The sequence below is a fragment of the Podarcis liolepis genome, assembly GCF_965112155.1.
Source record: "Podarcis liolepis genome assembly, chromosome: 3".
Taxonomy (NCBI): domain Eukaryota; kingdom Metazoa; phylum Chordata; class Lepidosauria; order Squamata; family Lacertidae; genus Podarcis; species Podarcis liolepis.
This window is the reverse complement of record NC_139557.1, coordinates 50,989,079-51,011,317: the sequence shown is the minus strand read 5'-3', so window position 1 is coordinate 51,011,317 and position 22,239 is coordinate 50,989,079. Positions and strand designations below refer to the sequence as shown.

Sequence of the window (22,239 nt, the reverse complement as noted above, 5' to 3'; positions counted from 1 at the left end):
AGCTGCATGTGTGTGTGGCGGGCAAAAAGGGTATTACAGAGGGGGAAATGCATTCTGCATATGGTCCTGGGTACTCCCGTGTCCTTTCCCACTTGCCATCAACCCCACAACAGGCTTCCCGCGTCAGGCAGCCCCCCCCCCCCAGTGAGTCCACACCCGTGGGCTCCGCGGGGGAGGCAGTCCTCCATAGGCAGCTGCTGGGCCTTCTAGCCAATCCCCGCTCCGCGTGCACCGACGGCGCCGTCCCAGTGGCGGCAGAAGGAGCCGCCACATGCCCGGGCAGGGGCCGCCCAAGAAGTCGTCCGGCGGCGGCGGCGGCAGCAGCAGCTGAAGTTGTGTCAGGAAGCCTGCGCGCTGGGGGTCGCTCTTCTCCTCAGGCGCCGCCCGCAGCCCTTCTCGCGGCGGTCCCCTCGCTGCCTATTTTAGTCAAAGCCTCGGCTTGCCTCTCTCAGCGGCGGCGGCAGCGCTGCCAGGCGCGCGGCGGGACGGGGCTGAGGAAGGGACGGAGGCGCGTCGCCGGCGTTGGCGGGCAAACTTGGTGGCAAGGTAAGGGGACGAGAGAGGGGGGAAAGGACACGCGGAGAGATTTTCCAGACGAGGGAAGGAAAAGCGAGGCGGCTCTCTCTGTGTGTGTGTGTCTTCGGGGTTCATTGGCACGGCTGCCGAGGGCGCTTCTCGGGAGAGGCGAGGAGCCTCGCGCGCTGCTTCTCCGGTCCCCTCGGCGGATGGGTTTCGCTTGCCAGCCCAGAGCTGTACTGGGAAAGGCTGCCGAGGCGCGAGGCTCCCGGGAAGCCCCACCCTCTGAACTTGGCTCGCTCGAGTTCGTGCGCTGCTCTGGGACCGAGCCCCCTGGGAGGGTTTGCGGTCGCCGCCTTGAGCGCCTCAGGCGCCGGCTCCCCTTGAACTCCGGGAGGCGGCGAGCTCATGCGGGCGGGCGGGCGCACTTTGAGGACGCCGGCACAGCTGCCCGCTCGGCCTTTTGCCCCGGAGCGGGAAGAGGCACTGATCGGCCCCTTCCGTCTGCCGCGGGGAGATAAGAGAGCCAGGCAGTCCTGGAGCGAAGGGAAAGGAAGTGTAAGCACGGAGGGACGATTTTGCCCAGCTTGGGGCAGGGGATAGCAAGGAGCAGGCGTTACTTTGTATGTCATGCTATTTAAGAATACAGTGGTATCTCAGGTTAAGAACTTAATTCGTTCCGGAGGTCCGTTCTTAACCTGAAACTGTTCTTAACCTGAAGCACCACTTTAGCTAATGGGGCCTCCTGCTGCTGCCGCGCCCCCGGAGCCCGATTTCTGTTCTCATCCTGAAGCAAAGTTCTTAACCTGAAGCACTATTTCTGGGTTAGCAGAGTGTGTAACCTGAAGCGTATGTAACCTGAAACGTATGTAACCCGAGGTACCACTGTATTTTGAAGGGGGAACAATTAAGATTCATGGGTGCCACTTCTGAGTTGACCCGGCATCTTAAATGGTCCCAGTCCCTATTGCAGGGTTTAATTTCTAAAATGAGGAGTGCTGGACCACAGGCCTTCCTTGAAATGATAATTTGTGCCTGCTCAACAAGGCTGAAATGGGGAGTTGGACTATCAGGGTTTTCCAAACTTGGGTCTCCAGCAGTTTTTGGACTACAACTCCCATGCTCCCTAGCTAGCAGCACCAATGGGTCAGGGATGGTGGGAACCGTGGTCCAAAAACTGCTGGCAACCCAAGTTTGGGAAACCCTGGACTAGATGATCTCGGGGATCCCTTCCAAGTCTAGAACTATGGTTCTGTCACACTAATCTGACAATTACAAATTAGCGCATACCAAAAATAGTCTTTGGGCATTCCCAAATCATAACACTAAAATTTATGTGTAACTAGTCCAAGATCGAAACTTCAGCCTTTTTGTACACACTTTTATTCACTAAGACGTTTTCTTGCCTCAGTTTAGAGAGGGCTTGCTGTGTTAATTTGTTGCAGCAGGAACCACAGCCTTGCAGCACTTTTCAAAACTAACATAAGCTTCAGTGGACTAGATTCAACAAAGGTCTAGTGCAGTAATACATTTGTTAGTTTTTTTAAGTGCTACAAGACTTTTTGTGGATTTTATTCTTTTCTTGACCTTCTTTGACAAAGCCAAGGAGGCTCACATTAAAACAAACAGATTGTGTTGTGTTTTTGTTGAGCTATGGCCTAGATAAGACTCACTTGCATCCATGTGCCTAGCCAGGATTTATGTTAGGCGGGTCAGAACTGAGCCATCTGCAACGTTATTGGTCAATTAGTTAAGTATTTTTATTTATTTACTTGATTTGGATGGCAGCTGTCCCCTGTTCCCCTCCTTGGCTACACCTAGCCCAATCTTATGCCACTCTGAAGTACCATAAGTCCCACAGAGTCCAATAGGGACTTAGAAGGAAGGGCATGGTCTGAAGGCATATGACATACAATCAGCTGCCTGCAGCAGAGTTCCTCAGTGTGAGATCACCTGGGAAACTCATGCACACACTTGCTTGAGCTCTATGATGGAAGAAAGTCAGAATATAAATACAGCAAATAAATAATAAGAAGCATAGCCATGTTTTCAGTTTGTAGGTTGGAAGCCAACCATGAGGTAGAAATACTTACTTAGTTACTGCATTCATATCCCACCCTTTTCTCAGAGGAGCACAAGATAGAATACATGGTTCACCCCCTCCTTAATCCCCACAGCAACCCTGTGAGGTAAGTTAGTGACTGACCCAAGATCACCCAGTGAGCTTCATGGCTGAGTAGAGATCTGAACCCTAGTCTCCTGGTGGTCTTCACCAATACACCAAAGTGGCTATAATTATTTGCCCCATTGATATAAGAAAGGACTTGGGATTTTCAATTCAACTCTATGTAGATCCGGTTCAATTTTGTACATGGCGTATTTACAGTGGGGATAGATAATCTGGCCATTCAGAATTTTGTTGGGCTTCAACTCCCATCATTGGCCATGCTGGTTGGGGCTGATGGGAGTTAACCACAGATTCACCACTTCCTTCAGCAAGTGGGTACAGGTTTTAACAAGAGACAGAACAGCATTAAATGTTGCAGGGACACTGGAAGCACTTGCCCATTTTCCAGGGTATGCGGAGTCTGGTTGTGGTCTAATGAGAGAAATGTACTCTTACATAAGACCAGAGGCATTCTTTGCATCATGAATGGGTGTTGGCAATGCAAAAGGTTCTTAAGTGTCAGTGAACATGGAAAGCCCTTAGGTAGGATGCTAGCACATAATAATAATAAATTTAATTTGTATACCAACCTGCATAGAGGGATAAAACAAGTATTTGTTTTTCTCCAAAATGTATGAACAGCTCAAAATGTATGAACATTGTAAAACTTGGCAGGAAAATGATACATTTGATGCACCAGTGCTTTTTACTTGTTTATTTTTTCACTTGCCACAGTTTGCTTGCTCGTAGGTTAGAAAACAAAACAAAGCACACATTCAACAAGGGAGCCTTTATAATACTGAATTCAGATCTACTTGGTAATGCTGTAAAGATGTCTGTCACTAGAGAAACCTGGGGTGCCAGCATTCTTGCGATAATGTTGATGGGATGGCAGTTGACTTGCATATGAATCCCGGGAGAGGTGTATGATTTATTTGGTTTAATAGCAGAGGAGAAGCCAGGTCCTTGCAGAGGTTATCTGCAATAGCAAAAAAAAAAAAAAAAAAAAAAAAAAAATATCATAAAGTTTGGGTTATTGCTTTATGATGTGACAGTGGTGCATATAACATCTCCAGTCCAGCTGGATTCTTTTCAGGAAAAAAAAACACACTTTATGAATGGGTGTCACTAGCACATCGAGCTGAGAGAGGACAGGGCAGGGCAAGTACTTGCCGTTTGGCTCTGCATTTCACTTGCTCCTTCTTGGGAAGCTGGAGCAGCCAAGATTTGAACTCATCACTCCACATTACTATCCATCCTACATTGTATCCTTTCAGTTGTAGGAAATAGGATATGCAAATAGCTACATTTCCTGTGGTACATATATGTGCATTGCAAGCCGTCCCTTAAGCCAAGATCTAAGTCATGGGTAGGCAAACTAAGGCCCGGGGGTCGGATCCGGCCCAATCACCTTATAAATCTGGCCAGGAATCAACATGTTTTTACATGAGTAGAATGTGTGCTTTTATTTAAAATGCATCTCTGGGTTATTTGTGGGGTATAGGAATTCATTCATTTTTTCCCCTTCAAAATATAGTCCAGCCCCTCACAAGGTCTGAGGGACTGTGGAATGGCCCCCTGCTGGAAAAGTTTGCTGACCCGTGATGTAAGTTATAATAGTTCTTAGAACCATGTTGAGTTTCTGCACCAAATTTCACATGTTTATCCAGAAGTAAAACCTACTGAGTGGAACTTACTCTCAGATAATTGTTAAAACCTCAGAAGAAAAATCATACAGTTCCTCTTGCTATCACATGTTCACAGATTAAATCGGATGTTTGTGTTTCAATTTTTCTGATTAGGTTTTTTTCTTTTTGGTCAGGTTTAATGCAGCATAGCAAAACTGCAAACAAAAAACATTCAGGCTGCAAACAAAAAACATTATGACTGTCTTATATTATTACAGTGTTCGTTTGCTTCTTTAAAAAGCCTTTATCTCACATGGTGAAATCTAGTTATGGTGTTCTGCTTGCAAAAGGACCTTCCCTTCCTCTCCTCCACCCTGTGGCCCCCGTGTACCTCTGAAACCTGTTCCTGAGGTGGGGGAACCCTCTGAAGCAGATTGAGGCATGAGGGCTGCGAAGGAAAGGGGAGAAGGCAAGTCCCATCACATCCATTGATGATATTTATTTAAAAATAATATAAGAATGCCTTTACAAAACTGATAAAAGGAAAATCTCAAGTGACTTTGCATCACATACTTTTCTTTCAAAAAACAACACCCCACTATTCTTCAATAACTCAAAAGTACTTGCTTTAGAATGAATGCAATATTTTCAACGCAAACTGGGTGATTCATCACCACCACCTTTATGGATCTTCCGAGGTCACAACTGTAAGCTTCTGAGACATTTCACTTTGTTAGATCCAAGGCTGTGTGGCAGTTGCTTAAGTTACCGTACTTTGTTTGGAAGCATGAAGGCTTTAAGAACAGGGCTCTGGGAGACTAATGGACACTTTTTGGAAATACTTGCTTTTTGGCAAATCTACAAGTTAAGCGTGGGAGTAGAGAGAGCAGACAGGCAGCCAGTCAGGTGGTGCTCATGTGCAAACCATAGAATCGTAGAATTGTAGAGTTGGAAGGGAACCCAAGGGTCATCTAGCGCAACCCCCTGCAATGCAGGAATCTCAACAAAAGCATCCATGACAGATGGCCATTCAACCTCTGCTAAAAACATTAAAAACCTCAAAGAAAGGAGAATCCTCTTGTGGGAGTCCATTCCACTTCTAAACAGTTCTTACTGTCAGAATTTTCTTCATTATATTTAGTTGGAATCTCCTTTCTTGTAACTTGAATCCATTGGTTCAGGTCCTAGCCTTTGAAGCAGGAAAAAAACCAAGCTTGCTCCATCCTCCTTGTGATAGCCCTTCAGATATTTGAAGATGGCTATCATATCTCCTCTGAGTTTCCTCTTTACCACGCTAAACATACCAGCTCTCTCAAGGCTTGGTTTGCAGACCCTTAATCATCTTGGTCCCCTTCTCTGCATGCCAAAGCACCATCAGTTCACAAAACCAACAACCTACTCTTTCTAGTCAGCAACAAAACTTACTGGAAGGTATTCAACATTATCTCTCCCAATGAGGAAACCAATGAAGTTAATAGACATGACTAACTTTTGTTCATTTCTTCACTTCAGTGGGTTTACTCTGAGTAGGACTTAGCTGCATTCAACCTTGAGCAGTCACTGATAGCCACCAAACACAAATGTCATTAAGTAAGCCCTTTAAACTAACAGCTGTACAGAAGATTTGAGGAAACATCATTTTGCATATCTAGAGGATGATCGTAAGAGTATCTGACACATTCTACCAAATGATTCTGAAGACGTCCTGATCAGTTTTCAAAAGTGGACTATTTCTGGGGTTACTACCTCCTGTTTCACAGTATTTTTTAATCTCTTTAAAAACTACTAGCTTTTTCTGTGCAATTCACATGAATATTAAACCTATTAGTTATAACTAGCATGTATTTGACAGAACACAGAACACTTTTCTGTTATTTAACTTCTACTTTCCCCTGTTTTGATTAAGGCTACAGCACTATACAAACTTACCAAAGAGCAACTGTCATTGAACTCAATGTATCTTATATCTGAATAGGCATGTGTAGGATTGAACTGTAAAACATTGGGTAATAGCCAACAAACTCATACTCTACAAAGTAAACCCATCACCCACAAATTAGAATAAGAAAAGCTCCTCGTCTCTAGTTTAGAAACAGAAAAGCTTCCTGAACTTAATTTGTTGGTAAGCAAATTGCCTGGAGGAACATCATGTGGTTATGCAACATACCAGCAAAGTTATACTGTATTGAATTTACAGGGTTCAATCACAGTTCATTAGCTGACAAGCAGCTTTTAATCTTTTAATGTGTGCCTGCATGTTAAAAAAACTAAACATTACATTTGAGACATAGAGTAGTTCCTGGCAAGTTGGGGGTTGGTTTTCTTTAAAATGTAATTAAATATATATTTGCACCTATGCCATTTCAGCCAGTTAAATAAACATGATTACTTATCCCAAAAGGGATTAAATTTTATAAAGGGCTAGATAAACGTGTGGGATGCAGGTGGCGCTCTGGATTAAACCACAGAGCTTAGGGCTTGCCGATCAGAAGGTCGGCGGTTCGAATCCCTGTGATGGGGTGAGCTCCCGTTGCTCGGTCCCTGCTCCTGCCAACCTAGCAGTTCGAAAGCATGTCAAAGTGCAAGTAGATAAATAGGTACCGCTCCGGAGGGAAGGTAAACGGTGTTTCCATGTGCTGCTCTGGTTCGCCAGAAGCGGCTTAGTCATGCTGGCCACATGACCCGGAAGCTCCCTCGGCCATTAAAGCGAGATGAGCGCCACAACCCCAGAGTCACGTCACGACTGGACCTAATGGTCAGGGGTCCTTTTACCTTTAGATAAAGGTGTAGAAAATACCTTGCCATAATAGAAATGGTTTTTTTTAAAAAAAAATAAACCAAGTTTCCAAGGAAAGTTCAAATCATGTAATAGGACAAAGTACAGAAACAAGAAGTGGTAGAAAAAATATAAGATTGGGAATAGGAAACAGAGGTTGTGAATAAGAAGCAGGTCTGTATTCTGTTAATGCTATTTATTCTATGATAAATGAAATAATGTGTGTACAATTGAATTAGAAAACACATAATGGAAAAAGGTAATGTATAAGTGCACTTTCTCATAATTCACTGCCATAATATGGCTATATGAACCTAATGGTGGTATCCAATGGTGTCTGTCCACTGATGGAAGGAGTCCAGCAACGGAAATGGTAACAGGGAGGCAATTTTCTGCAATTCCCTATCTCTCCCTGTAGCAAGCAAACAATTCGTGGACAAACTGGATGTGTCTGTGTTTATAAAAATACTCCTGGTACAATTAATGTGTTGTTGCGCCAGAAAATTGTAATAATTGGATAAAGATTTTAGGAAGAAATGGCTGAAACATTTATGTTATCTCTTGTTGGACAAAAGTGATTCTAATTCAGTACTGGAGGAGACAGCTGTACAGCTGTAAATTGCTAAACTCTACTGTTAGATGTAAACCATTTAAATTAGATTGCAGCAAATTACTGAATTGGGATTTGCTTCTACAACTGATAGTGCAAGCAATTCAGCAGAATATTTCTCTGTCTTTTCCCCCCTATGCTGTCTATTGATTAAAAAACTCTTCAAAGCATACAAGCCCCATCCAGAGAAGTTCATCTTTCTTCAATCTTTTTACAACCATTGGAACTAAAGTCAGTTGGAACTAGCATGTCTTGTGAATTTCAACCTGGTCTGAGTGCAACTCAGTTTCTCTGGACGAGGTCAGTCCTGTTTACCATCAGCAGTACGTTGATTTCTGTACTGTGCCACATTTGATTTCCCAGAGCATACTCTACTTATGCTGACAGGAGTTGTATTTAGATTTTTTGTTCTGAATGAAGCAATAATAAATTCTTAACTTGCAAATTCAACTCCCAAGAACTGGGCTCCCCTTTGTGTACATTATGTCAATTATGCAGTTGGCACATGCCTCAAAATAACAAATAGTCAACACAGACAAGACCACTAAATCAATATTTCTCACAAGCTCTGAATAATTTGGCATTCTCTCTCTATATTATGGGCTTCTGTTGATTAACTGCTAGATTATTTTGTACTCTGGGAAACTGTTTACTGTGCCCTGTTTTAATGTGTCTGTTCCTGGATTTCATGAGTAACTTGAGAATCTTGGGTATTTCCTCAAAATAATGCAAGAGCATTCAAGGTTTTGCTAATCAGAATATGCATTCCTGGGGATGAAAACATGTTTCATACAGCTGCTTCTCAGAAAAATGAATATAAATATATAAAAACAAAAAATACAGTACAGAGAAAAACTATGGTAAGGTAATTTATATGAGCTATGAAGCTCATCAGTGTTATGATCTGCAGTGATGCCCACCACTAGGGAGGAGTGATGCCCCCCCCCAAAAAAGGGAAGGTTAGTAGTTCCTGGTTGCCCAGGCAGGCAGGATGGCAAAGTCTGTCTCTTGGAGGAAGAAAGAAGATGCGGTTCAGGACCACAAATAATGCTCCTGTAGCTGAGGCAAAACACTGAACTTGTTCTGGAGCAGCTAGTTGAGTTTTATAGTAATATCAGGTAGCAGACCCCAGCTCTGAGTGCTGCACCCTGGTGAGTTAAATGGCTGGTGTATTCTGCAGACATAGGTTCCTTTACGGTCCCGAGGTACCTGGGTGTGGGGGATCTCTCCTCAGGGCTCTCTTGATCCCCTGAGGAGTCTGTGGACTAGCTATCAGAGTCTGATGGCAGATGTGGCTCATCAGGATCCAAGGGCATGAAGTTGTGCCTGTGGATGCACATGGGAAAGCCCGTGGTGTGGATCCATCTCCTTCTCAGAGCTGCAGTTACCAGAGGTCTTCACCTCTGATGGGTCCTGGTCTGTGGCTATGACTCAGCCACTCGCTGTCTCTCAGTCTAGCCAACATGACAGGATCATTGTGACATTAAAATGAAGGTGCAGAGTGAGAATAATTTGCACTGCCTTCAGCTCCTCAGAAGAAAGGGAGGATATAAACGTAATAAACAAAATAATTGATAAATCACATAGAAGGAAGCATCTAAGCAGGTGTAATGAATGGAATCTAGACTCTACCTACTTTTGCTTCTGGCCCCTCACCATTGGAATGTGGCCCTTGGAATGTGGCCCAGAAATGAATGTGATACTCAGGCTGAAAATTTTGCTTCATAATACCTGTTGCTGGAAACCACAGGAGGGGAGAGTGTTATTGTGCTCAAGTCCTGTTTGAGGGCTACCATAGTGAGAACAAGATGCTGCAGGCACTTACATTCCTAAAAAAATGTTCCCTGCTCCTGGTCTAGTTTGGCCTTCAAAATGCGGCTAAGTTTTAACCATTCTAACCTTTTGTGTAACGTGCATTGGATTAAGAGCATCAGGCAACACTTGTGCAGTGTTTTTCCACTTTGAACTCTGCTCGTGGTTTAGCTTCCCACCTTAACTATCATTCTTTGATTAGTACTTGGCTGTTTTGTGATTGGACCTCTGAGATGAATACACTGAATCTGCAAAAACTGTAATAAGGAGCCTGTAAAGTATGATGAAGGATGCAATTAAAACAGACTGTTCTGGAGGCATTAACCATTTATAATGCTCTTAAAAGCTCCTCTAAGGTTTGGTCCAGTTTCTTAAAATACCTTGGTGGTCAAAAGGGCTATTTGCTGATGCAGTAAGGACAGGTTTAGGTCATCCCTCTTGAAATGCACGAAATGGGGGGGGGGGAATCTGATCTCATAAGATTCTATTTTCATTAAACTGAGGCTCCATGATTTAGAGGCTGGGATTCCCATCAGCCACAGCCAACATGGTCAACATCTGGAGTATCTCAGGTTACCCACCCCTCTTCTAAAGGATGGCTAGGTACACTTTAGGTATCCTTTGTAACATATATTGACTGGTCCGAACAATTCTTTATCTCTTGAATTGTTGTATACTTCCTGTGGTGTTTCCCTTTCCATAATTATTTTGTGCATTGTATTTTGAAGCAGTTTATATTTTACTCCACATTATCAAGATGCCTCCGTGCCTTTATTCTTCTGCTCTACATCCAAACTATTTGCAACACAAGCTGAAGCAGAACTGAGCTCTTTGTTACACAGAGACTCTGCTTGTGTGAACATAAGCCTAGCAACAGCTTGTTCAGATCGTGCTATGAATGGTCTCTTGAGAAGCCCATAAAAGAATTAAAACATATCACCTGAGAAATGTGATATTGATAATTTTCCATGCCCTGCTTGAGCTTCTGTTTGCATTCAGCACAGCAATGGCACTTCTGAAGTGCTGAATCCTCTCAGCATTCAGAGAGCAAAGTGATTGAGTGGCTGAGGAAAAATAAGCTCCATTGATTCCCCATGGAAGATAATGATTGGATGATTGGTTTCTTTAACACAGAAAAGCACTGACATTTAAAACTGCTCTATTTTCAGGGGTTTTGATGGTAATTATTTCAAAGGCAAATTGTAATTTTTGCTTTCCTGCTGTGCCTGCAGCTTGATGTCATTTTGCACAGGTGAATTTTACTCTTAGAACTGAGTCAAAGCCAGTGGGGCTTTACACTTTCAACAGAACAAGAAGAAAAACCTCAGACATTCAGCAGCTGCTCCTGAAAACTAAAGTATAAGAAGACTGTTGAGGTGCATGTAAATTTACAACACTGTTTATATTAAAATTTAATTCATTTACTATACCATCCTGATGTTCTTCCAAAGCAGGCAGAGAGTCTTAGATATTGTTTTCAACTACCATCCTGGCAGACAATAGGGCCAGAAACCTGCTCGACTTCAACAGCTGACTTGTTTTCATAGAACCATAGAATTGTAGAGTTGGAAGGGACCACAAGGCCATCAGGTCCAACCTCCCTGGGTTTCACCCAATGTGCTTTGCATGCCTTCAGACTTTTGGGGAGGGGATCCCTTTGGAAAACTCCACTCACTTTTTTTCACATGCCCTGTATATTAGAACTGCCATTATTTATTGGGTTGGATCCAGTCCTTGCTTCTGCTGATAGAGCAGGGTGGGGCAAAGGGAAGGCAACTTTTGCAATTCTCCCCCTCCTTAAAAAACAAAAAAGGTCATTGGGGGCTGCAGGGGGAGGTGGATATCTGCAAAAGTCACATCTACTCTTATTTGCTTATTCGCTTATTCACTTCCATGGGCAGAAAGAGCCCCTTGGTCCAAGGAAGATAAAGTCTGGATTCAAGCCATTGTTCTTCTTTTTAATATTTACTTAACCACCCCATCGTGGGTGGCACTGTGGGTTAAACCACAGAGCTTAGGACTTGCCGATCAGAAGGTCGGCGGTTTGAATCCCCATGATGGGGTGCGCTCCCGTTGCTCGGTCCATGCTCCTGCCCACCTAGCAGTTTGAAAGCACGTCAAAGTGCAAGTAGATAAATAGGTACCACTCCGTCAGGAAGGTAAACGGCATTTCCGTGTGCCGCTCTGGTTTGCCAGAAGCGGCTTAGTCATGCTGGCCACATGACCCGGAAGCTGTATGCCGGCTCCCTCGGCCAATAAAGCGAGATGAGCACCGCAACCCCAGAGTCGGTCACGACTGAACCTAATGGTCAGGGGTCCCTTTACCTTTACCTTTTAACCACCTCAGGCTGGGACAAATAAGAACAATTAAAGAATAGTATTGAAGGTTGTGTACAACACTGGGACCAAGTTATTGTTGTTACCATTAACTTAAGGATGACCTGTAAATGTTGCCCACTTTGGCAGTTTTTAGCTTGCTTTAAAAAATAAATAAATAAAATACTGCTACTTATGTTTTCAGATAAGAGAGAACCAGAGTGGAGCAGTGTTAGAATGTCATACCAGGACCTGGAAGACCAGGGTTCAGATCCCTGCCCATCCATGAAGATTGCTGGGTGACCCTGGGCCAGTCACTGCTTCCCAGCTTAACCCTACCCCACAGGGTGATTGTAAGGATTAACTAAGAAGGGGGAGAACCATGTATGCCACCTTCAGTCAGCTTCCTATACTTTGGATTCTTCTGTTACTTGGGAACAAGCCTCATTGAACTTGCTGAACCTGAGTAATCATGCACAGGAGTCAACAGTGAAAATACTATACAAATGAATAATAATATTGTATCGAATAAAGGTCTGTACCAAGCCTTGGAAATACATAGTTTGAGCTAAGCAAACTTTTTTTGTGGCTTAATATCAAAACAGTTGTATAAATGCTCCTTTCTATGTTTATACTTTCCCTTCCTCTTTATTCTTTCTCTTAGACAGATCAGTCACATCATGAACCAAGCACACAAGGAAGTCTCAGGGCACAACTTGGAACAGTATGGATGTCTAAGAAGACTGTTTCCCTAGCTGAGTAACTTTGCATCTCTTTAAGCTATAAAATGCATGGACCAGCTAACGAAGGCAAAGTTGGAGAAATGATGGGCTGTTATTCTGTCAGAACCTTATTTTTTTAACAGAGTTTTTGAAATCGCAGAGACAGACGATGACAATCAATACCGATCAATTGGATGTTCCAGCCATGGAAGACAACTCAAGTTTTTGGGACAGTTTGATATATGCACACCCAATCTGTGTCAACTGGAAGTCGGAAGCAGAAGGATCAATCTATCATTTGGCCAGCATCTTGTTTGTTGTTGGCTACATGGGTGGAAGTGGCATTTTCGGCCTGCTCTACGTCTTCTTTTTGCTTGGACTAGGTTTTCTCTGCTCGTCTGTCTGGTCATGGCTGGATGTCTGTGCGGCTGACATTTTCTCTTGGAATTTTATACTGTTTGTGATATGCTTTGTACAGTTCATTTATGTGGCCTACCAAGTCCGGAGTGTTGCCTTTGACAAAGAATTCCAGGAGCTTTACCTTGCTATGTTCCGGCCCCTGGGGATTTCAATGACAATTTTTAGAAAGATCATCCTGTGCTGTGATGAAGAAGTAGTTACACTGGAGAAGGAGCACTGTTATGCCGTGCAAGGCAAAACACCAATTGATAAGCTCTCCTTGCTTCTGTCAGGAAGGTTTGTATCATTCTTACACCCTGCTTGTAAATTTAGAAACAGAACAATAATCAAGAATGCTGTATTTTGTTTTTCTTTTGTTCCTGTTTAAACTGAATGCAGTAGGCTCAGCATTTCTGACACTTTAAACTTGAGTGCAAAAACATTTCTACTACCACAGCTTAAGGAGGGGAAGAAGGGTGTGTTTTAATTATCACTTGTAGTCTACAAATCCATGCAAGTGCCAAAAAACATTAACTCTGCAGCTTCTGGTAAGACTTAGCTTCCCTGGAAGAATAGCTTTCATAATTTTTCTTTCTTTCTTTTTTCTATAAAAAGCACCTATATAAATAAAAAATGTAAAGAGAAATGACTGCTTGGAAGTGTGAATTGAGTTTTAGAAAATAGGATTACCAGGCAGTGCGTGTTTCTCTTTCCCCTCTTCATAGCAGATTCCCTTTTTACATTGCTCTGCCTCCCTCCTTGCCCTAAGCCATGCTTTCTGCTATGTAATGTAAAGTCTAAAAATTAACTTGGATATTTCTGAACACTAAATTCAGTAACCTTGTTCACCACTATGTATTCTCTAAAACCATTCTGCTTTATGAGTGTGCAAGGTAATGGAGGAGAACACTGCTGCCTATGTGACCAGTTTCATCTCTTTGAAGAGCTGGGAATTGAGACATCTTTAAAAAAAATAATTAATCCTTAAATTGGTGTGTGAGTTGTGCCTAATGTGCCACCAATCTAGAGGAAGCTCCATCTGTCACATTGTAGATAGAAAATATGGCACATTTTCTGGTCCCTGTGTGTCAGCAGGGATCTGCTGCCTGTACGTGGTAGCCCTTCTGAAACTGGCAAATGTCAATCAAGGCCACCATTTTGTTTCCAGCAGTGGTCAGCCAAGTACCTTTGGAAATTCATAAGCAGTGCTTGAAGGCAAGTCCTCTCCTGTTTCCTCGTAGGCATTCTGACTCTGAATACTGGTTTCATTTATATGTTGGCCAATAGCAATGGATTGACCTACCTTCCATAATGTTGAATAATCCTTTTAAAAAAGGTTTTCTAAGCAAGCATGGTGCCACCACATCTTGATGGTAACAACATCCATCAGTTAACACCCAATGCATGAAATATATGTCCCCTCCTTGCTGCCTCCATATATAGTCGCTATCCATGCTCAGATACATATTTGGATGTGCATTTGGTTCCTGATCCAGTAACTGATCTGTGAACACATCTCTTAGTTGGATCAGAGTGTGAAAACACATAATGGTTCACTTTTGTGAAGTTTTGGAAAACTTCACCAAAGGAAGGAGGATCTCAGTTATAAAATGATAAATGATAAAATGATAAAAAGGCTGGGTTAGTCCTGAAGACACATTATTCCACAATGCAGCTCCCTTATCCCTCTGGCGCTGTAGCTTATGAGTCAGGCTTATCTTTTGGGATGGATGACTCTGTTTTATACATTTTTGTGTTCTGAAAAACTCAGTGCAAAGGAGATTTAGGAACTCTTTAAGAAGACATGAACTGGAATTATTTTTTGTTCCTTGCATGTGCAAATGGTATTATTAATGTATTGTCACTTGCTGCTTATAACATTTGAAAGATGAACATTTTATGTATGAAATTTATTATGCAACTTCCCAACATAATTTGGCATAAAAATGGAAAACTTTGAACTGTGTGAGATAACGTTTAATATCTGCTCTCTTTGATATCCTGCAGTATGTCTAGTATGCACCCAAAATGAAAATGAAGCTCTTTTGATTGTTATGAAATCTGTGGAAACTAAATTTTATCCATACCCAGCCGTTGCTTTTTTAAAAGAACTAATCTAATTCCTTTTCTCTGTGCTAACCATATTAACACACTGCTCTGTTTTGTTAGGATCAGAGTGACAGTGGATGGGGAATTTCTGCATTATATTTTTCCCCTCCAGTTTCTGGATTCGCCTGAATGGGATTCACTAAGACCCACAGAAGAAGGCATTTTTCAGGTAGGGGGATTTTGCAGATATGATGGATAATCTAACATCCTCTCTTTCGCAGAATCCAAGATGCAGAGACGCCAGCAACTGCTCAGCCAAAATTAAAGCTTGCTTGGGGACAAAGGTCCTTTCTAATGATGTAGAGCATTCAAACTGGAGTAAACATTTGAGGATGCTATGGATTTAGATCTGTTTTATTTCCTTCTTCCATCCAGCAGCAGTGAAATCACAGGTGCTTACAGGCAGAAACACTCAACATGAGAATTTCTGTAAATACTCGTATCTGGGATAGCTTGCAATGCCAGCCAGTGAGGTTTCCCTGATATTGAGGCTCACTCTACACAGGTGCTACAAATTCAAAGAGCCAAGCATTCTGTTACTAACATAGTGAGGCCTTTAAAAAAAATGATGATGGAAGTAAAAAGATTTCCAGTTCCAGAGAGAACATTTTGAAAGCTTTCCTCTTGCTTCTCATTCCACTGTATAAGCCCATTTCTTAAGCTGATATAAATGGAAACAGATCTATTGATTTGCCATTTGTACAGAACACATGCTCCTCCTCCTGTCTGCACGTGCACAGCATTCTTTAAACCAATGGTTTTCAACCAGTGTGCTGTGGCACCCTGCGGTGCCTTGGATGATGGTCAGGGGTGCTGCAGGCAACACTGTCCCTCTTTCTTTCCCTCCCTCCTCTGATGCCCCTCTTGCATCTCTGCCTCCCAGAGACTTGCACAGCTGTTTGTTGCAGCAGCCCTGGCTACAAGCTCCCCAGGTGAATGGTGCCTCTGGGGCTGGCCAGGAGGTACTTTCCAGGCCCCTGTGGGGCAGTGGGAGGAGGCACCTCTCTTCTGGGCAAGGGGGACAGCTCAGAGATCAGCGGTGGCAGCTACCTAGAGGACTCCCAAGGAGAGGGAGAGGAGGCTGAGGGAACACTCCACAAGGGAGGGGGTTCGTAAAAAGGCGAGAAGCGGCTAGCTCTGCAAGCAAGGGGTGACTTAATTGGGTTCCTGAGCCCCACAGGGGTGCCACAGAAAGAATTTAGTTGGTCAAGGGAGCAGTGGACTCAAAAGGTTGAAAACCTCTGTTTTAAACTGTAATAATGGATCCTCCCCGGAGTATAAAAGGTTACAGAGTAGGGTGGAGAGTGTATGGCCTCAATTGGTCTCTCAAAAGATGTCCCCACTTGCTGCCCCTATATATAGTATCCATGCTCAGATACATATTTGGATGTGCATTCAATTCCTGATCCAATAACTGATCTGGGAACACATCTCTTCGTTGCATCAGAATGAGGAAACACATAATGGTCCACTTTCCTTCACCAAAGGAAGGTGGATCTCAGTTATAAAGACATCAGTGCACGGATATAATTTTAACTTTCTGTGTTCTCTCTCTCTCTCTCTCCCCTTCCCTCTCCCTCTCCCAATGTTTCTTTCAGGTAACCCTCACAGCAGAAACAGACTGTCGATATGTGGCCTGGAGGAGGAAAAAAATGTATTTACTCTTTGCTAAACACCGATTCATCTCACGGATATTTTCGATTCTAATTGGGAATGACATTGCCGATAAGCTCTATGCTCTGAATGACAGAGTGAACCTGGGGAAAGGATTCCGATGTGACATCCGCTTACCAAACTTCTATCATGTGTCCATTCCAGAGGCACCCAAAATGCAACCTGTAAACCAGATTCAGCACAGTTCAAGACAACATTAACCAATATTGTAAAATGTGACTGTGTTTCAGCATGATGCATTTTGCCTTCATTGCACCTGGAATGAACTGTGGCAGTTTCATAAAAAAAAAAATGGAAGATTCTCATTAAGATAACTTTAAAATAAAAGCGATTTTTTTCCAGCGGAAAGGAAGAGAAAAAACTAGCTCAGCTCCTTTCACTGCGTCTAAGCTACCAGGATGCCCATCTTGACTGATCGTGCGTTATGATTAGTTTCTGTTTACTCCTTCTGCTCATCTTACTATGTTGCGGGGGATGGGGGCGCAGATATAAATTATTATGGGATAAAGCTTTGTTGTAATTGTGGTGCCTTGGATATTGTGGTCTCAAAAATGACATTTGCACAGAGCTCTTCATGTTTATTGAGGCCTCCTTGTCATCATGAATTATGCAAGCAGTTTTATCTTGGAGAACAGCAACATGCAGACCATCTCTAAAAAGTAATCTTGACTTACTTGTTACTTGGTAATTACAATGCATAAATTTGGTCTCATTGTGCAGTGCCTTTCAGAAGATGACACATGAAACAGGAAACTGCACAGCCTGTAAAACCTGAAAGAAGGCTAACAATAATTTCTTTCTTGGATACATTCATGAAGTGATGACTTGAGATTTCTCTCAGGATATTGCAGAGAGGATATACATGAAAACAAAAGGCACTAATGTAATTACTTTGAGTACAAAGTATGTGCCAGTCACTTTAATTGTTGCAACATATGTAGCAGGGAAAGAATATTCAGGTATTTTAATTGAAAGTGGAGCAGCAGGTACCCTAGCTGTGGAGAGAGAGCAGTTTTCTCAGAATGGTAGTAGTATGATAAATGCAACATTCCCCATGGTATATACATTCATTTCTGTTGACCCACTATTGCCTCTAGTCAAATAGGTTTTGCAGGTTTTTAAGCACTGCAAAAACCTGCTGAACCTGTGAACTGAAATAGCAACATTGCTCTGTGGGCAATTACTACCATGCTACCACAAGCTCTTAGAGAAACACCATCAGCTTCCATGTCTATAAAGAAGATACAAAAGCAAGCCATCAGATCATATAGCAGATTTGTGAATGTTCATATAAAACATGTAATGCAGGGAGACATGGTTTAAATTATAACTCCTCATCCCTACAACAGCTTTGTTTGTTATTTCCATTTGACAGAAATATCAGATTGTGATTTTCCCCAAGGTTTGAATCCAGATCCAAGCACCGCTAATGTCATTATCATATGGTACATTATAAATACTGAATGTTACCATATCAAGGTTAACTACCCCAGTTCCATGGTTATGTCATCAGGTGTGGCCACTTTGGTTAAATGGTGATGGTAAGATGGCTTGAATGCCTGTTGCCCATAAGTAATGCTTTATACATCAGAGTGTTGAATGAAACAGCAAAACACTTCTGCTTGTATGCCAGAAGAGAGTCCTGCTCACCTATCTTTATGCAGGAAATCAGTGACCTAATATGGATAGTTATACCAACGCGGCAAGTGAGATTTCTGATAACAGCTGGTGGTGGTGGTTTTAGTGCCTGCTAATGGAAAAATTTGGTGGAGATGGGCATACTTTTCAAGGGACAGAAGGTGCACATAACTAACTAAGCCCAAATGGAAAGGGATATGATGAGCTCTTTTGAGTGCACCTAGAAGATTTGGGAGTCTAGTGGAATGTTTTACTTTGAACAGCATGCCTTCTTCCCATGCAATTTTAATTGTTTATGAAATGGTCCTCAGTTCCAAAACTTGGTGGTTGGCATGGGGCATGGGGCTACTGCTTGAGAAACTGAAGTCCCAAGCCCTCTTTGTCGCGCCAAACTAGTTTGCTGCTTGTTCATTAGAAGCTAGTTTACATTTATTTTTTTATAAAGATGCCAGATTTTATTTTTACCATTTTATATAAAAGATCAAGGAGGAAGACAACTCCGCAATATTTTATACTATAAACTTTATAGTAATGAAGAGAGAAACAATCGCATAAACATTAAGTATGTGTGAAATGACTTGATCTTATTAATGTTATGGAGCTGGATGATCTATTGTGTACTTTTCTTTTAAGGAAGAAAAGGTGTAAAGGCTTTTCTACTTACATGTCTGATACACCAAAAAGAATGACTAGTTTTTATGGAGCAATATTGAAGAGTCTATAATCAGAAATGCCATAATTTCTTTAACCCTGTCAGAAAGCTGGAGACTGTTTGGTGAAGGTCTGCCCCTGTAAACATTTTGAGCCAAGGCTCTTTGGAAATGAAAAAAGTGCACCATTCTGGATCTGCTTGGCACCTGGCTCTTATATGCAATTAAAATTGTTTAGTTCATTCATGATTATTGGTTGTATCCAGTGTTATTCCCACTAAGAGTCTACCCATTGAAATTAGTGTACATGGCTATCTTAGGTTCATTAATTTCAATGCATCTGCTATGACTACTGTATATCTTAGTAGGATACAACACTCTTTTTACATTCCAGCCTGTACCTTCAAGCCATATTTTTGAAAGCACTGCTGTGCCAGATCTGGATTGTCTTATTTTGTCCACACTCTTGCTTCTTCTTAGGAACTGAATTTTCTAGACTTATTAATTCAAATCAAACCCAATATACTGTACTAGAAGTAATCCAAATGGAATCACTTCCAGTGGTATAATATACATGGTGAGATCCAGATCCAGATCTACATGGTGAGATCCATGTAATATACATGGTGAGATCCAGATTTGCACTCAGCACAGTCCCACTTGTGCCAGAGGAAGGAGATAGAGGAGTTATTTTATGGGAGAGTTGAAGTGTTGAGGATGGTATCTCTGGTGGGAAACATCTGCCAGATCTCACCATCTTCTGTGACTGTCTTCAGATTCCTTGACAGATGGGACAATCTTTGGTTTGTAGTATTACGGATTTTGTTGCATTTTTTTGTTCATACTCAGGGGAAGTCAGAAATAGGCAAAGGTAATTTTATATATGTTATCAGCTTTAAATAAAATGTTCCTGTGTTTGACTTTTCTGTACTGAACTTGTTTGACCAAGGTTGTAAAAATACATATTTTACAGATGTTGGGATATAATGTTCAGTAAGAATACCTTATTTTCTTAACAGTCCAGAATAGTTTTACATCATGTACTTGATATAATATGTGGAAAGTTTCAGAAGTAGTTTCGCAGGAACTTTATATTTCAGACCTTTATATAAGGCAGGTCTGTTCTGCACCTATGCTATTGCCCGCACAAAATAAGCCAGATTATTTAGAACATCACTTTGAAATTTTAAGATAATAGCCATCATGGTTGTGTTAGAGCATTTAAATCTGAAGACTAGCTATTGATTAAACTTGGTGTTTTCATTTGAACTTAGTGTGAGGACTTTGTTGGCTGGGCAGTTGGGTGGTCAACAAAATAAATGTTTGGCCCCCGTATGCAGAAGCATCTTCCCTCCATGAACTGTGTGGACAGACGATTCTTCTGTAGTTTCTAATGCACAGGAACATAGGAAGCTGCCTTATTCCAAGTCAGACCATTGGTCCATCTAGTTCAGTATTGTCTACACTGACTGGCAGCAGCTCTCCAGGATTTCAGGTACGTGACATTTCCAACCCTACTACCTAGAACTTTTAGGGATTGAAGCTGGGAACTTCTGCATATGTTTTGCCACCTCCCTGTGGCCCTTTCCAACATGCTGCAGCAGCTGGGTTTGTCAGTATTGGGTTTGTCAAGAGACATTTGTAAATTTGTCAAGAGACAAGAGTAAATTTATCCGCAACCACTTCCATGAGGAAGTAGAAGATTCTCTCTTATACATTCACTATTATATATGATGTGAAATAATGTCTTCTACTAAAAGATGAAAATACGAGATGAACAGCAAGATGCTCAGAAACGTTAGAAGAAAAATGAGCAATTGCTATAAATATTTTAATAGCTATGAAGACATAATACTTTCAAATGGTTGTTCCTTGGCTTTGAATTAATGAGATACATTGATCCTTTCTCTAGATGTATTTTTGATGCATAGCATGAATAACAATTTATTGTACACTGCTTTCCCTGGTGCAGATTTACAATTTTAATAGTTTCATGCCTGCCATTGCCTTTACAGACACTCCCGATTATTTAGAGAGTAGGGGGAAATGAAAACACCTCCCACATTTATTCTAAAACATGTATACCCATTTTCCTTCTTCCAAAGCATTTAAATCAGATTATTATTTTATTAGCATGTATTTAGATAGATGAGTATTGATTGAAAGTGAGAAGAGGCAATTGAGTACGTACATTGTAAGAAATGGGAAGAAGAGTAAGAGAAAATCTAGATACAGTTATAGGGGGAATGAGAGAGGGGGGGGGGAGAGAAAGACAGAAGGCTAGACACATATGGACCAGAAAGGAAAGGCCCTTGCAAACATCATCACTGGGGAGAGGGCAAAACTCTGCAAGGTTGTCTGGAACCTTGAGTTGAGTTCTTGCTCAGTTGAGTTCTTGCTCAAACTGGCCAAGAGGGAGTTGTTCTGGAGAGCTTCAGTGTTGGCTGCCCTCCACTGCAAGGTGGGGGGACACTAGCACCAAAGTACAGCTGCTCTGGTGATGTCTGAAGTGGTGGGGAAGATAGGATGCTGCCTCTTGCATTTCTGCCGCCTGAAGCGGCTGCTTCACCCCGTCTCACCTGCAGGCCAGCTCTGCTGCCTAACCACTTCATCATATTTCACAGGGTCATAGTAAACCATGTCAGACCAATGGCTCATCCATGGGCATAGCCAGGGGGGTGCGGTGGGGGCAGCTGCTCCCCCAGTCAAGTAAATAAATAGAAATACTTAACTGACCAATTGTGTGGCAGATAACTTGGTTCTGCACCTCCCCTAATAAATCCTGGCTACTCCCAGGGGCCCATCTACCTCAGTGTGGCCTGCACTGACTCTCCTTGGTTTCAGGACAGGTGTGTCTCCTAGCCTTGCCTGCAGGTGTCAGGGATGGAATCTGGGACCTTTTGAAGCTACAGCCTTTCCACTTTCCTCATTGCGTCCAAATCCTGCTCCCTTACCTGGGAATTGGGAGTAGGGCATCTAGTCGGAGAATACGGATTCCTGGTAAATGTGGGACTCGCCTCGTTCTTTAATTCGTAGCTCCTCCCTCACCTGAGAAATTAGCAGGCTATTTCACACCTGTCGGGCTACTCGGGTGGCCATCGGTTCCTGAACCAAAGCACAGCAGCCCAATACCCTCTGCAACAGAAGCATTAATTAAACCTTGTTTTATGCATTTGATTGGTCTTTTGGGGAGGAGGAGGAGGAGCCGGGACCTAACAGATT

The 22,239-nt window shown here is 42.4% G+C and overlaps 1 protein-coding gene across 2 annotated transcripts; it reads left to right on the top strand.

Moving 5' to 3' along the window:
- Window positions 1–227: 227 nt before the first annotated feature.
- POPDC3 (popeye domain cAMP effector 3) lies at window positions 228–18,799 on the top strand. Of its 2 annotated transcripts, none has more exons than XM_083497712.1 (4): window positions 228–546; window positions 12,494–13,243; window positions 15,116–15,224; window positions 16,654–18,799. In XM_083497712.1, exons 2-4 carry the CDS (start codon window positions 12,717–12,719, stop codon window positions 16,927–16,929), a joined length of 912 nt encoding a protein of 303 aa, XP_083353838.1. In that variant the 5' UTR covers window positions 228–546; window positions 12,494–12,716; the 3' UTR covers window positions 16,930–18,799. The 2 variants fall into 2 exon arrangements, with proteins under 2 accessions (XP_083353838.1, XP_083353839.1); XM_083497713.1 differs by lacking the exon at window positions 228–546 and adding an exon at window positions 570–1,074.
- Window positions 18,800–22,239: the final 3,440 nt, after the last annotated feature.